Genomic DNA, 13,462 nt, shown 5'->3' on the forward strand with positions numbered 1-13,462 from the left:
GAAATAAGACAATATAAAACTATAAAATAAAGCATCAATCATTGCCTTTTATATGATTAAAGATGCAAAAGCAAATGGAGACAGACAATTTGGAACTTACAGTTTTACATTTCAAATTGGGCCATCCTCCATCCCCCTTCGAACATTCATAAACAAACATTGCCTTTTTATAAAACAAAACAATGTGGATTATGGACATCTGAAACAAAACAAGTGCTGGAGAAACATGGCAGGTCTGACAGCTTCTGTGGAAGCAGAATTAACATTTTGAGATCAGTGACACTTCTTCAGAGTTGTAATAAAACAGTTACAAAACGAGATAACAACCCTTTTACACGAGGACTGTGGCCATTGGGCCTGGAGCAAAGATGGCTAGTGGTTAGGAATTGATGGAGCCTAGTCAGAACACATGGAGATCCTTACAGAAACCCTGCAATATCTCTCTTTTTAGCTTTATTTCTTATTTTCCCAACCCATACTATGTATATCTGTAATACAGTCAACCTTTTTTCTTTATTTTCTCTATTTTTGTACATAAAATTTGTAATTAAGATGGTACAGTTACATTGTACCCTTTCACTGTCCTCTTGTTCTTTGTAACTTGAGTTCATGTGACGATACGCCTAATTTTATTTTAAGATTCCAGGAAAAGCAGATAGCATAGAGACACACACATACACACACAAGCAGAAAGTGCTGGGGAAACTTAGCAAGTCATAGCAGCATCTGTAGAAAGAGAATCAGAATTAAGTTTGAGTTTAGTGACTCTTTTCAGAAAAGTAAAACAAATAATCGTAGATGCTGGGAACCTGAAACAATATAAATTGCTAGAGAAGCTCAGCGTGTCTGGCAGCATTGGTGAGAAAGCAGAGCGAATGTTTCATACCCAGTGACCAGTTCTGTTTTTGACCTTAAGAGTTTCTCTCGCAATTTCTGATTCACTAGATATAATTTCTCAGGATTTTAAACACATAAAGGGAAATAATGGTATTGCTTTATTTTGTTTCAATTAAGAAGAAGGGCGACTGGACTCAAAACGTTAATTCTATTTTCCTCTATCTACAGATGCTGGTGATCCGCCAAGCCTCTGTTTTTATTTCAGATTTCAAGCATCCTTTGTTTTTATATCTTTTCCTAATTAGCCTGTTCTGAGATGTTATTCCACGTCCCTGGAGCAGGTAGGACTATAAACACTTGCATTGCTGCTTCAGAAGTAAAGACATTACCACAGCGCCACAAATATTCTTTGTTTTACGGTATTTTGAGGGAGAGAAACAGAAAGCGGGCGGGCCAGAAAGGGAACAAAAAAACGACGGGACAGAGCGCGTCGCTCCTTCCGTTTGACGGCTGATCGACGGCTTAAGAACCCAATCGCTGCTGGGCTCAGACCGATTGACGTCCGGCAAGCGAATGACAAAGCGAAGAAGCGGCTCGGGGACTAGACAAACCTGTCCACGGAAAGTGTCCAATCATATTGTTCTGAGGGCGGGTTCAGCTCGCGACCCCATGTTGATTGGTCAGCCACGTTTGGGCGGGAAGCCGGTAGGCCAGGTGTTGTCCGTAAGTGCCAGAAACCCAGAAACTGTGGTATTTTGCTCGTTATCGCCTACTCAAATGTCGTAATTTTAGTCACAATATTTCCCAAAGAAATCAAGAGAGAACTCCATTTAGGTTAGGAGACACTACTTAAACCGAAAGAAAGGTGAGGAATAAAATAAAAAGGTAAGAAATGAAGGCATTTAAAAATTGTTCACAATCGGTGAAAAAAATCCAGATATTATAAATTGTTTCTTTCAGAATGTGTACGTTTGCACTGGCCTTTTTAAAATCGCAATCTAAAGTAAATTCAATTTTAATGCAAAATTATATTTTTGGATGTTATGGTTAAATTTTGCATAAAGTCCTCATTCCAGTCTTATAGACATTTAAATACTTACTGGACACTTAATATATCTCCATAGGCTGCAGTAATTTGGCCAAATTGTACCATTGATATATTTTCCAGTTCATCCAAGACTTGTTAAATGGGGAGGGCTGTGAACTGCCAACTTGGATGATGATGCTGATCCTCAAAATTCATTAGAATAGTGCAGGAGGCTGAGTACACATTGTTATTTCATCCTCTTCCTACTTGACTTGCATCCTTAATTTCCCACAGTTCCGGTGAAAATTGAATTAACTGAAATGTTTTTCCCTCGCTGGATAGACTGCCTCACTTGCTTAGTGTTTTAAGAATTTTTGATTTCTATATCAGATTATCTGCAGCATTTGTATCTGTTATGAGGTCCAGGATCATATTTAAATAATGATTATGTGAATTATGTTTGGATTGTTTATGGTGTTAAAGAAGTTACATAAATACCAATTATAGCAATGTTAATTGGTTTTGTGTCTCTTATTTAACCTTGTCATTATTTTTGACTGTGGAATTATGTTAATACATATCATTAAAACTGTAGGTATAAATATTATGGAAACTCTGTTTGTAAACCATTTCCTGTAACACTGTAGTTACAATGTTTTGAAGTGATGTTTCTAAACTGTCAAGTCTGTCAGATTTTTAACTGCTTTACAAAGTCATTAATTGTCCATAGATAGGTTAACTAATAGAAATGTTAGTTTTCTTTATTTACATTGTGTTTAATTTTTCCTTCATCCCTGTCCCTCCCTTTTGATCTTGCTAGGTTGGACAATCGCTGTAGTTGACAAGGTAGGTGATCACAAATCTCGATACTCCTGATATTACTGCTGTGAACGCATTACAGAAAAGGATTCAAATGTCAGTTCTTTTTCTGTTTATCGTTCCTGTCAGTCAATGATTTGTGACAAAGACTATGGACTGTATTCAGAAATAAAACAGTAATGACATAAATGCAAAGCACAACATGATCATCTAATTTAAACTATTATATTTTAGGAAAACAATGTGAGCAAAGGGAGAAGAAAGTAATTTCTCTGTGCAGACTGAATCAATATGGGGCATGTAAAAACATGCTGAGTCTGTATTTCCTAAAGTTTTGAAGAACGAGAAATGTTATCAGTGAAACTTATAAAATTCTTGAATGATGTATGATATTGCCTGAACAGGTGAATCTAGAACCAAGGGACATAAACACAGGATAAGAAGTAGGCCATTTATGATGATATGAGGAGGAATTTCTTAACTTAGGGAGTCGTGAATATTTGAAATTATCTACACCAGAGAACCGTAGAAGCTCAAACCTTAAGCATGCTCATGGCAGAAATTGAGAGGTTTCTGGACTTTAAGGGATGTGGAGTTAGTGTGGGAAAGTGGCATTGAGGTAGAAGACCAGACCAGTTGGCGTTGTTTACTTGGACTTCAGTAAAGCTGTATGATAGACTAATTAGTAAAGTTAAATCACATGGAATTCAGGGTGAACTTGCCAATTGGGTACAAAATTGGCTTAATGGTAGGAGACAGAGTGGTGGAGGAGGGTTATTTTTAGGACTGGAGGCCTGTTACCAGCGGTGATCTAAGGTAATCAGTGCTGGGTCCCTTTTTTGTCATTTTGTATAAATGATTTAGATGAGAATATAGAAGGCACGGTTGGTAAGTTTGCAGATGACACCAAAATTGGTGGTTTAGTGGACGGTGAAGAAGGTTATCTAAGATAACAAAGTGATCTTGATCGATTGGGTCAGTGGGTTGAGGAGTGGCAGATGGACTCCAATTTGGGTAAATACGAGGTATTGTATTTTGGTAAAACAAGCAAGGACAGGATTTATACAATTGAAAGAGAACCTTGGGTAGCGTTGTGGAATAGAGAGAGACTTAGGGGTTCTAGTACCTATTTCTTTGAAATTTGCATCACATGCAGACAGGCATATGGCACAATTGCCTTCATTGCTTCGACCTTTGAATAGATAAGTTGGGAAGTCATGTTGAGGTTGTACAGGACGTTGGTGAGGCCTGTTCTGGAGTATCGTTTCCGGTTGTGGTCGCCCAGTTATAGGAAGGATATTATTAAGCTCGACAAGGTTCAAAAGACATTTACAGGTTGTTGTGGCTTTGCAAGGTTTGAGTTATGAAGAAAGGTTGGATAGGCTGGGACTTTTCTCACTGGAGCATTGGAGGTTGAGAGATGACCTGACAGAGGTTTATAAAATCAGTATATAGATTGGGTCAATGGGAGATCTCTTTTCCCTTGGATGAGGGATTTCAAGACTAGGAGGCATATTTTTAAGGTGAGAAGAGAGAAATTTAGAAAAGACATGGGGCAAATGTTTTACGCAGACACTAATTTGCATGTGGAATGAACTTCCTGAGGAAGTGATGGATATGTGCACAATTACAATGGTAATATACACTTAGATAAGTCCATGAATAGGAAAAGTTTGGAGGGATATGTGCTAGGAGCAGGCAGGTGGGGCTAGTTTAGTTTGGGATTAAGTTCTGCATGGACTGGTTGGATGGAAGGGTCTGTTTTCATCCTGATGAAGAGCTCATGCCCGAAACATCGATTCTCCTGCTCCTTGGATGCTGCCTGACCTGCTGTGCTTTTCCAGCACCACGCTCTCAACTCTGTTTTCATCCTGTATAACTCTAGGATTCCATAACAGGGAAACCAAAGATTGAACAAACTCAAAAATGGGTTTGGAAATCAATAGGAGATGTGACCCTTTAGCGTCAATCCGGTTAGTAAATGATGACTCCACCTTACACAATTCGATTGAAAACAGTCATCAAAGAAGTTCTGTCTCGGTTACTGTGACTAACAAAGTTGCACTGTAGTACAGTGAAGGTGCTGTTCCTCCTAATGAACATTCCCATTTCCTACCTGATACAATGCTGTGTCTCTCAAAGATCCTTCTCATTCATCGCATACCCTTGTCGCATTCTCCAGTGGTCCAGAGCAAAGCTTGCAAGAATTAAGCGGTGTCTTATCAGCACTTTAATGCAACAAACTCCCAGATGTGAGCAAGCATGGGACCCTCGTGTTGAGAAGACATCTTATGGATCTCATTGGTCACCGTAGAAGAAAGTACTGCATTGCATATTGTTATGTCATGGGGTAAACACACCTGCGTAAATTTAAACCAGCAATACAGAAAAAAATTATCCTGTGCATTAATCTTTGAAAATTCGAGAGGTCAAGAACTATTTAAAGTAAAAATTAACAACTTCAATTCTTAAAGTATAACAGAGAATAATTAACGAACAACTATTTATTTCCCTTCTCCAATACTAGTCTGATTAAAACCCCTGATTAAGATTTATCAAAATTCAAATTTTCCAAACCAGCCAGATGTTGAAACTTCTCTTTATATCTTACTTTGTCTTATCTTCTTCATCTTCTTCATCATTTCTGTTTCACAGGTTACTACTCTATAATGGTACCTTTAAGAGAGCTATTCTCTGGGCAGCCTGCAGATGTGGGTGGCTTGGCAGTTCTCCTACCAACTGTTCAGTTTTCCCCACTCATATCTCCAAAGTGTTGGATTGTGTCATTTGCTTTTAAGGTTGTCAATACACTAAATTCAAAATTGATTGGAGTTTGGAATTTTTTGGGGTATAATTTAAACTGATTGGCCTAATTTGATTAAGTTGTTCGACCAAATGTTACACTATATCTTGTTCAGAACACTAGGTGCTGTGTCAGGTAGTTCTGCTAGCTTTTAACTCTTAAAGGTACAGTGCACTCACATCGTTCTAACAATATTCGCTGGGCCTCATGTCATGACGTTCTAACATTTACCCACTGAACAATGTTGTACATTTTGAATGCTGCAACAGCTTCCATAATTTTATCATGCTGTCCCAAGACATTATTTGGCTGTGCCGCTGCCTCTTTCTCATCTGGCGGACATTTCATTGAAGTCGATCAGCTATGGGTCTTCTGCCATTTTACTGGCAAATGTAACAAGTTGCCCAACTTTGTGTCTGCACTAAAAAGAAAGGCAAGACAGAAGTATTGTGAGACTTTAAATTCTGAATGAGATACCATTGCACAAGAAGGTAAGGCAGAGATACTGTGAGCATCCAAGTAAGTACAAAATGAATGAGCACTGAGAACGCAAGCCAAAAGTCCAGAGTAGAATCCTGTTCTGATACACAAGATGATTGCGTGTCCCTGCGTGCAAAGAACCCTGGCAGTAGCTTTACAATAAAAGGTGTTGGTGAGCTCCAAAGTGCATTTTTGAAGTGGCAAACTATATTATGAATGAATCAGAGATATGCCATGATAATGTGATGATGCTGCTGCTGGCCTAGACCCAGCCTCAGAGGATAGAGGATGCAGCCAGTTGCTGCCCATGGTGTGTGCCTTGAGATATTGGGGAGTACTAGTCAAGGTAGATACCCAGAGAAGTCACTGCTCAGTCTTGTTGGAACTTGTCAGCACCTAGTTTCTCTACACCGCCTGGAGCAAAGTATATAAGTCAGGCAAAATTAGGTAATAATAAGATGTGTTACAACAACAGATCAGAAGCCTGAAGTGCTCTCGATGTTTTTTACTTTTAATTCCAAAGCCTTATTTAAAAAAAGGACTGCTGCTGGTAAAGGTAAATTGTGCATATAAATTCAGTGACTGTCTGGCAAAGTCTTTTGTGAAGCCAGTGGAATGTTGCAGATATAAAATGTTAGGGAAACCTTAAGCAGGCAGAGACCGAACCAGAATAAGTAACAAGAAGGTTGACTATCTTTCCTGTCAGCAGAAAATCACCTCTTTCTGGTTCACCCTCCGTGATGTACAAAAAAAAGGTTAAAACCGACTGCAACACTGATCTGTGTATTTTATTGGCCTGATGTCCGAGTGTGTGGACTAATTACTGTGAGGGCCACACTTTTTTTAAAGCAGCCATTTAAACACCTCTGTGCTGCCGGCAAAGAAAGAGAAATACTCTTTATCACTGTGTGCTCTCACCCAGTTCAAAATGAGGTAGGACAAAGGTATTTCACTAAACCATTGAAACCAAAAATCTCAGAATAAACTGCCAATATAAATGCCACTGGTGCCATCCTATAACAACCACAATGTCTTAGAATCTGCTCTTATGGACAAATCGGAGACTAATCTGTATTTCTTAAAATGTAATCAGTTTGGACTCACCTCTTATCTTTAATCTCTGTATGGGTTGCATTACTATTTCTTCTCCATGATTAGTAATTTCTTATTCTTTGGACTTTGCAAGAATTAGGTGATAATTATTTAATTCTGAGGCACTTGATAATGTGGACATTGAAGGCTGAATCTTACCTGAAATTGGCTGTTAACTAAATTGGGCAATTGGCACCCTGCTTTGCTGGTGAGGACTGCTGGATGCATATTGTTTGTGATTGCAGTGCATGGAGCATGCCCTGAGATGTTGGTGAACGAGGGAGATCTCGAGGAGCAAGTAGCAAGATGAAATTATAATGTAGCTGCTCAAACTTTCATGTTGGAAACTGATGCCATCTAATTTCTATTGAATGGGTAGAAGAATGGGAAACTGCAAATCAGTCAGGCACAATAATATAATGAGATGTTAATTCAAGCCAACTGGCCTCTTGTCACTCACTAGCTTTCTCCATTCAGTGCCTTTTAGAAAAGGGGTCCTTTACTCACCAATGTCAGGAAGCTGTCCTCACTACGCATATCACATGATTCTTCCAACTTTCTCACCAATTCTGATCTTGTTCAGGGGCTGGGTAGGTTCTGTCCTTTGAGGCTTCCTCTGGCTGTGAAGTCTAGAATATGAAAGCGCAGTCTCCGATAAGGGTCAATTATTTAGGACTGAGGTAAGGAGAGATTTCTTTACTCAAATGATTGTGGTTTTCTAAAATTTTCTACCCCAGAGAGTTGTGGCTGTTTCATCATTGAATACATTTAAAACTGAGACAAAATTGATCTTTGGTCCCTCGGAATGAAGCATTGAGGGGAGCAAGAAAGAGTTCAGTTCAAACACAAATTAATTGTACTGAATGGCAGTACAGGCGTGAAGGGCCTCTGGGCTGTCCTTATTTATCATCTTCATATGGGTGGCACGGTGGCTCAGTGCCAGGACCTGGGTTTGATTCCCGCCTCGGGTGACTGTGTGGAGTTTGTGCATTCTTCCCATGTCTGCATGGGTTTCGTCCAGGTGCTCCTTTTTCTTCCCACAATCCAAAGACGTGCACATCAGGTGAATTGGCCATGCTAAATTGCCCATTGTGTTAGGTGCATTAGTCAGGGGTAAATATAGGATCGGTGAATGGGTCCGGTGGGTTACTGTTCAGAGGGTCGTGTTTAGCCGAAGGGCCTGTTTCCATACTGTAGGGAACTTAATCAGGTCTCACCAAACAAACAGCCACCTAAACAGCATAGGGACACCTGTTAGCACTCTAGTCACTGGAGTGATAGAAATAATTCATGTTTATAATGTCAAAAATTAACCAATTTTCATTTTCGTTTCAGGTGAGTTAGCTTAACTGCTTCCTTTTTAAATATGCCATGTGTGGCTTGAAGTCGAGTTTAATATAATAAATAAGAAATATGGTGAAGTGTCTGTTTTTATATTTAAGGGATGTTTCATATGCAAACGTGCATGGCTAATATTATTTTCCATTTGGGAGATTTTAATTCATTCACTATGTTAGGAAATAGTCAATATATTTTGAGGAAGAAAAGCAAAAGTATTCAATTCAAATACAAACATATTTTGTGTTAAGTGTATGTTTAACAACTATGTCTGAATTTGAGAGATACCTTTTGATTTTCTTTCTCCCATACCAAGCTGAAAGGAATTTTGAGGGGTTACTTTGGGAGTATAAGAGCAGTCGTTAAGTCCTTATGAAGCCATCAGAAGTATACAGGCAGAGTGGCTGCAGGGAAGGTTAGCAACAAACCCAAGGTATGGCCAGGGTCTGTATTTCAGATCTCATTTTATGTTAAGTTATATCATTCAGAATCGTTTGTTATTTCTATATTTTGTGCAGAGATAGTTCAGCAGTTTAATTTTGCCCCTATTGCTCAAGCTTCTCAACATTAAAGTCATTGTTAGTGTGTAGCATAAACTATTATCTGGGGGTAAAAAATGAGGTCTGCAGATGCTGGAGATCACAGCTGAAAATGTGTTGCTGGTTAAAGCACAGCAGGTTAGGCAGCATCCAAGGAATAGGAAATTCGACGTTTCGGGCATAAGCCCTTCATCAGGAATGAGGAGAGTGTGCCAAGCAGGCTAAGATAAAAGGTTGGGAGGAGGGATTTGGGGGAGGGGCGATGGAGATGTGATAGGTGGAAGGAGGTCAAGGTGAGGGTGATAGGCCGGAATGGGGTGGGGGCGGAGAGGTCAGGAAGAAGCCGGAGTGGGCTGGGGGCTGAGAGGTCAGGAAGAACTATTATCTGGTCATATTTATCCTGGTGTGCTTGGAAGTAAAGGAAATTACATGATCTCTGAAAATGGTGACAACTATTCATTTCTGACTTCTGGGCTCACTGCAGTATAGCTATTGGCCATGCAGAAATTTGCTACTGTTCAGAGGGAATGAGAACTTGCAAGTAGGGGTGGTCATTGATGCTGAGCATAAGAAGAATGTCTGAGGTAAATATTCAAAAACATAATCATTTTGGTCGGAATTCTTAGCCACTGTGTCCCCCAAGGATGCATACTAGGACCATTGCTTTTCTTGAACTTTATGAACAACTTAGATTTGAATGTACAGCCATAAGTTTGAAATTTGCAGATGACCACCACACTTGGAAATGTTGTGAACTTTGAGGAGAATCTTGAGAGACTTCAAGAGGTCATAGACACAATGGTGAAAAGGTCACTGACCTGGAATAGATAAAAGTTAATATCAAAAAGTGGAGATTTACATTTTAGTAGGGTGAATGAGGTGAGAGTGTAAGTTAAGGGTACAATTTTAAATAGAGTGAAGTAACTGTTCTTTGATTCTATATTGTGAAATCTTCAAACAAGCAGAGTGCTCTCCTTTAGTGTTGAAGCTGCAGTTATGGAGAAATATTAGTGTGCTTGGCCACTTCTGTTTTAAGGCCATGACTCTCAACTGTTTAAGTATAGAATCCCCTTTCAAATGCATAAGCAATTCCAGAACTCCAATTCCTCCAAATTGCTGTACAATACACTACTGATAAAGTGCTGCTTAAAAGGAATGTTTTAATAATGCTTTTTTAAGTGAACGTGTATTTACTCACAGAAAAGATGAAGTGGGTGTACCTGTTTCATACTGTAAATTATCTGGTACTCAACATCTGCTACTGAGCAAGGCCAAATTTGACTGGTAGCCATCACCAACCTCAATAATTGAATGTTTAAACGGTGAATTCCATGCCACCTTGCGCAATATATGTTCCCCTGTCAGATTATACTGTCAGTCCAGTCTGCATTGCACATGTGGTGGCTGCACTCCACCTTCACCATCTGGCTGGCATCATGCCAACCTGTGGCCACTGCTTTGTTATTTCATGGATTCCCTGGAACGTCTCTAGATCTCTAGGTGTTCACAGCTCTCAGTTAGAAACCATCTGTTTTAGAGTCCCTTTGCTTAAATTAGTTGTATGTCTGTCATAGTAGTGAGATAGAAATCCTTAGGCATAAGTGTGCTCATGTTTTAGTCTTCAAGGAATCTGAAAATATTTCAGATGTATTATTTTCCAGAAATAGTTTAGGTTATGCGTGCTAAACTTTGCATTGTGAATTGACTCCAAAAATATCCTCTTGAAACTATGTCTATGATGAATTACTATTTACTAACAGGACCTCTGGTCATTATACTCCATCTGAGTTGCCATCTTCAGGAAAAATGGGGAGATATCTTAGGAGATGAGGAAAGGAAAAACAAGTAGTTGGAAACTGAATTTGCTTGGCTTGTAATACAACTGTTTCCTTCACAAATAACAGATGAAAGCCATGGAGGGAGATGAGGTGCCTTTGGGGATAAATGCTTTCACCTTGATTCCAAACCAGAAATACAGAAGAAGTTGCAGACATTTGCAATCCAAGAAGAATGGCGACAGACTGGAAACCTTTCACCTAGAGTATAACTGTGGCTACTTCCAGATAATACCAATTGAAATCTTTCACAAGGTGTTGTGTTATCTTTCAGGTACAATTAATACAATACTTTTAAGAAAATCATTGGACCCACCTCCCCAATCCCCACCCCCTCCCATGTTCCTTTTACAGATTTCCTAACAGAATTTCTTCACTTCTCTTATAAAGAACTTGGTTCATACTGTGATGAACTACATTCCATAGGCAGCCCTTTAGTAGTGTGTTACAGACAAACCTGAATGGTAATAGTCAACAATTTGATTGTCAAGGGCATCAGAGCCGTGCTTTGCTGTGCTCTCATTCAATGTCCACATATGTACAAATGTTCCATCTTGGTCCACTAAAGATTAATCAAGAGAAGGAAACCTAAATTCTTTTTCACTCTGTCCTAACCCAGGTACAGTGGAGGCAATTTACTTCTAGGCAATGGAATCAAACCTGGGATTTTTCTAGTCTTTAGGCTCAGTACCACACTAGGTAATTTATCGTACTTAATGAAGCTATGGTCATGTAGCTGATGTTTAATTAGCCTCTTCAATCTCACTGCCTCAGTTCAGACATGAAAAATGACTATTTGGACATGGTACAAAGAATTCTAACCACGGCAACAATTCGAACATTATTATTACTTTTGCCTATATTTCTGGTCTAGTTTTGCTACCTTTGATGGCAAATGTGCAGCTTCAGGCCTTCTAACACTGCACATTGTCAGGATGCCTGAAGTAAATTGCTTTGTTGTCCTTGGTGGCAGGACATGGATGGGTCTGTGCACAACAAAGGAGACCAAATGAAGAGTCTTTTTATATTCTGTAAAAAGAATATATTGTCATATGATAGTGTAATGATCAAACATGATACCTTATTTTATTCACTTTTTTTTCTCAGTGACAGATATCAGTATTTTGAGCATGGCGTCAAAAGTGGTTGGCACTCAGATTGTAGGTTATATCAGCACATCATCTGGAATCAAACGGCTTTTATTGGAAGGATTCCACTCGACTGATATTTCCAAGAAATCAATTGCGATGGAACACTACAGATCCTTAGGTAACACCTTATTACAGGGTAAGGCATACTGAATGGTTCTAAAGACCATCCTGTAAACCTGGAAATCATTTTTATTTCTCTACAAGTGAAGGTCAGTTTTCTGGAGTACTGATCCATTGACAAAACTGCTTCCAGTTCAGTTGGCACATTTCATATAAACCAGAAGTTTAGCGTGTATAGAAGCAGAAAGGGAGAAATTAGATTTTTAGATTTATTTTCTTGCAAGCAGGTAAAGGAGCTGATTCATCTTATAAAATTTAAAAGGTTCTTGACAAAGAAAAATACAAAACAAACCGTAAGACATAGGAGTAGAAGCTAGTCTGCTCCGCCATACAGTCATGGCTGACAAGTTTCTCAAACCCATTCTCCCGCATTCTTCCCATTAACCTTAATGCCCCTCACAGTCAAAAACCTATCTATTTCTATCTTAAATATACTTAATGAACAGCAAAAAAGGAGCAAAATGGCACAATAATGTGTAGTTCCAGTCTGGGATTAGCTGTGACAGAAACAAATAGACAAAACTTTCTCCCGTATTTAGATTGACATGATTTTGTAATATCTAACTGCAGATGGTTAAATTGGCAGGTTATTTGATAGTTGGTTGTTGAGGATGCATCAGACCTCAGCCCAATTCAGCTCTCACAACATATGCACAGACAATTGACAGGGGGTTACACTAATTTCAAACAGAATTCTTGGCCTTTTATTCCATCTCTGGATTTTGAGTGTAATTATCAGAAAAATAATTATATACTATGAGTAATAACTTCAGAAAGATCACTAGATACCAGTTAGGAGTGTGGACTTGGTCTGAACTTTCTTCATCTCGGAATGTAGAGTTTAAAGGAAAGTCATTTGTAGAATTGCATAGAATTTACAGCATAAGCTAAGGGCATTTGGTCCAATAGGTCCATGTTGGTGTTTTTGCTTCACATCAGCTTCTTCCTAATATCTAGTTTGTCTCACCCTGCAAAGTCAGAATCTTTTGCCCTCACACATGGTGTGTTTGGAGGTGGGATAGCAGTTTGCTATTTTCCCACATACACTCCAATTAAATAAGGGATTGGAAGATTAGCTGTTGAGCTTCACAATTTCCCACTAAATGAGGCATGTAAAGTGAACACTTGGTGCTCACTTAAGGGTCTCATCCCCGAATGCTGGTACTGACCCAGTTTCGAGAAGCTCTGTCACTAGATGGTGTGCAAGACAGTAAACTTGTAAAGGCCTGCCTGTTATGTCCCAGAAATGGCTGATTGAGAGATCCATTATTGGGAAGATGGAGGATCACTAAAAACCACATCCATGTCCTTGTTGCCAAGCCTCCCTTAAACCTATCTACCCTGCATCCCCAACTCCACAAAACCCATCCAACCATTACATGCCTGTGGCATGTGTTGCATCTCCAACCTAGGCCTTTGGT

The 13,462-nt window shown here is 39.2% G+C and overlaps 1 protein-coding gene across 1 annotated transcript in view; it reads left to right on the forward strand.

The window, feature by feature from the left end:
- The first annotated feature begins 1,538 nt into the window (after positions 1-1,538).
- Positions 1,539-13,462, forward strand: part of LOC132831207 (F-box only protein 47-like) — a 57,119-nt gene continuing 45,195 nt past the window's right edge. The window contains exons 1-4 of the mRNA XM_060849220.1: positions 1,539-1,722; positions 2,685-2,710; positions 10,840-11,044; positions 11,878-12,039. Of these exons, the coding sequence (XP_060705203.1) occupies positions 10,840-11,044; positions 11,878-12,039 (367 nt within the window). The 5' untranslated portion in view covers positions 1,539-1,722; positions 2,685-2,710. The remainder of the gene's footprint in view (positions 1,723-2,684; positions 2,711-10,839; positions 11,045-11,877; positions 12,040-13,462) is intronic.

Source organism: Hemiscyllium ocellatum, chromosome 33 (genome assembly GCF_020745735.1).
Source record: "Hemiscyllium ocellatum isolate sHemOce1 chromosome 33, sHemOce1.pat.X.cur, whole genome shotgun sequence".
Lineage (NCBI taxonomy): Eukaryota > Metazoa > Chordata > Chondrichthyes > Orectolobiformes > Hemiscylliidae > Hemiscyllium > Hemiscyllium ocellatum.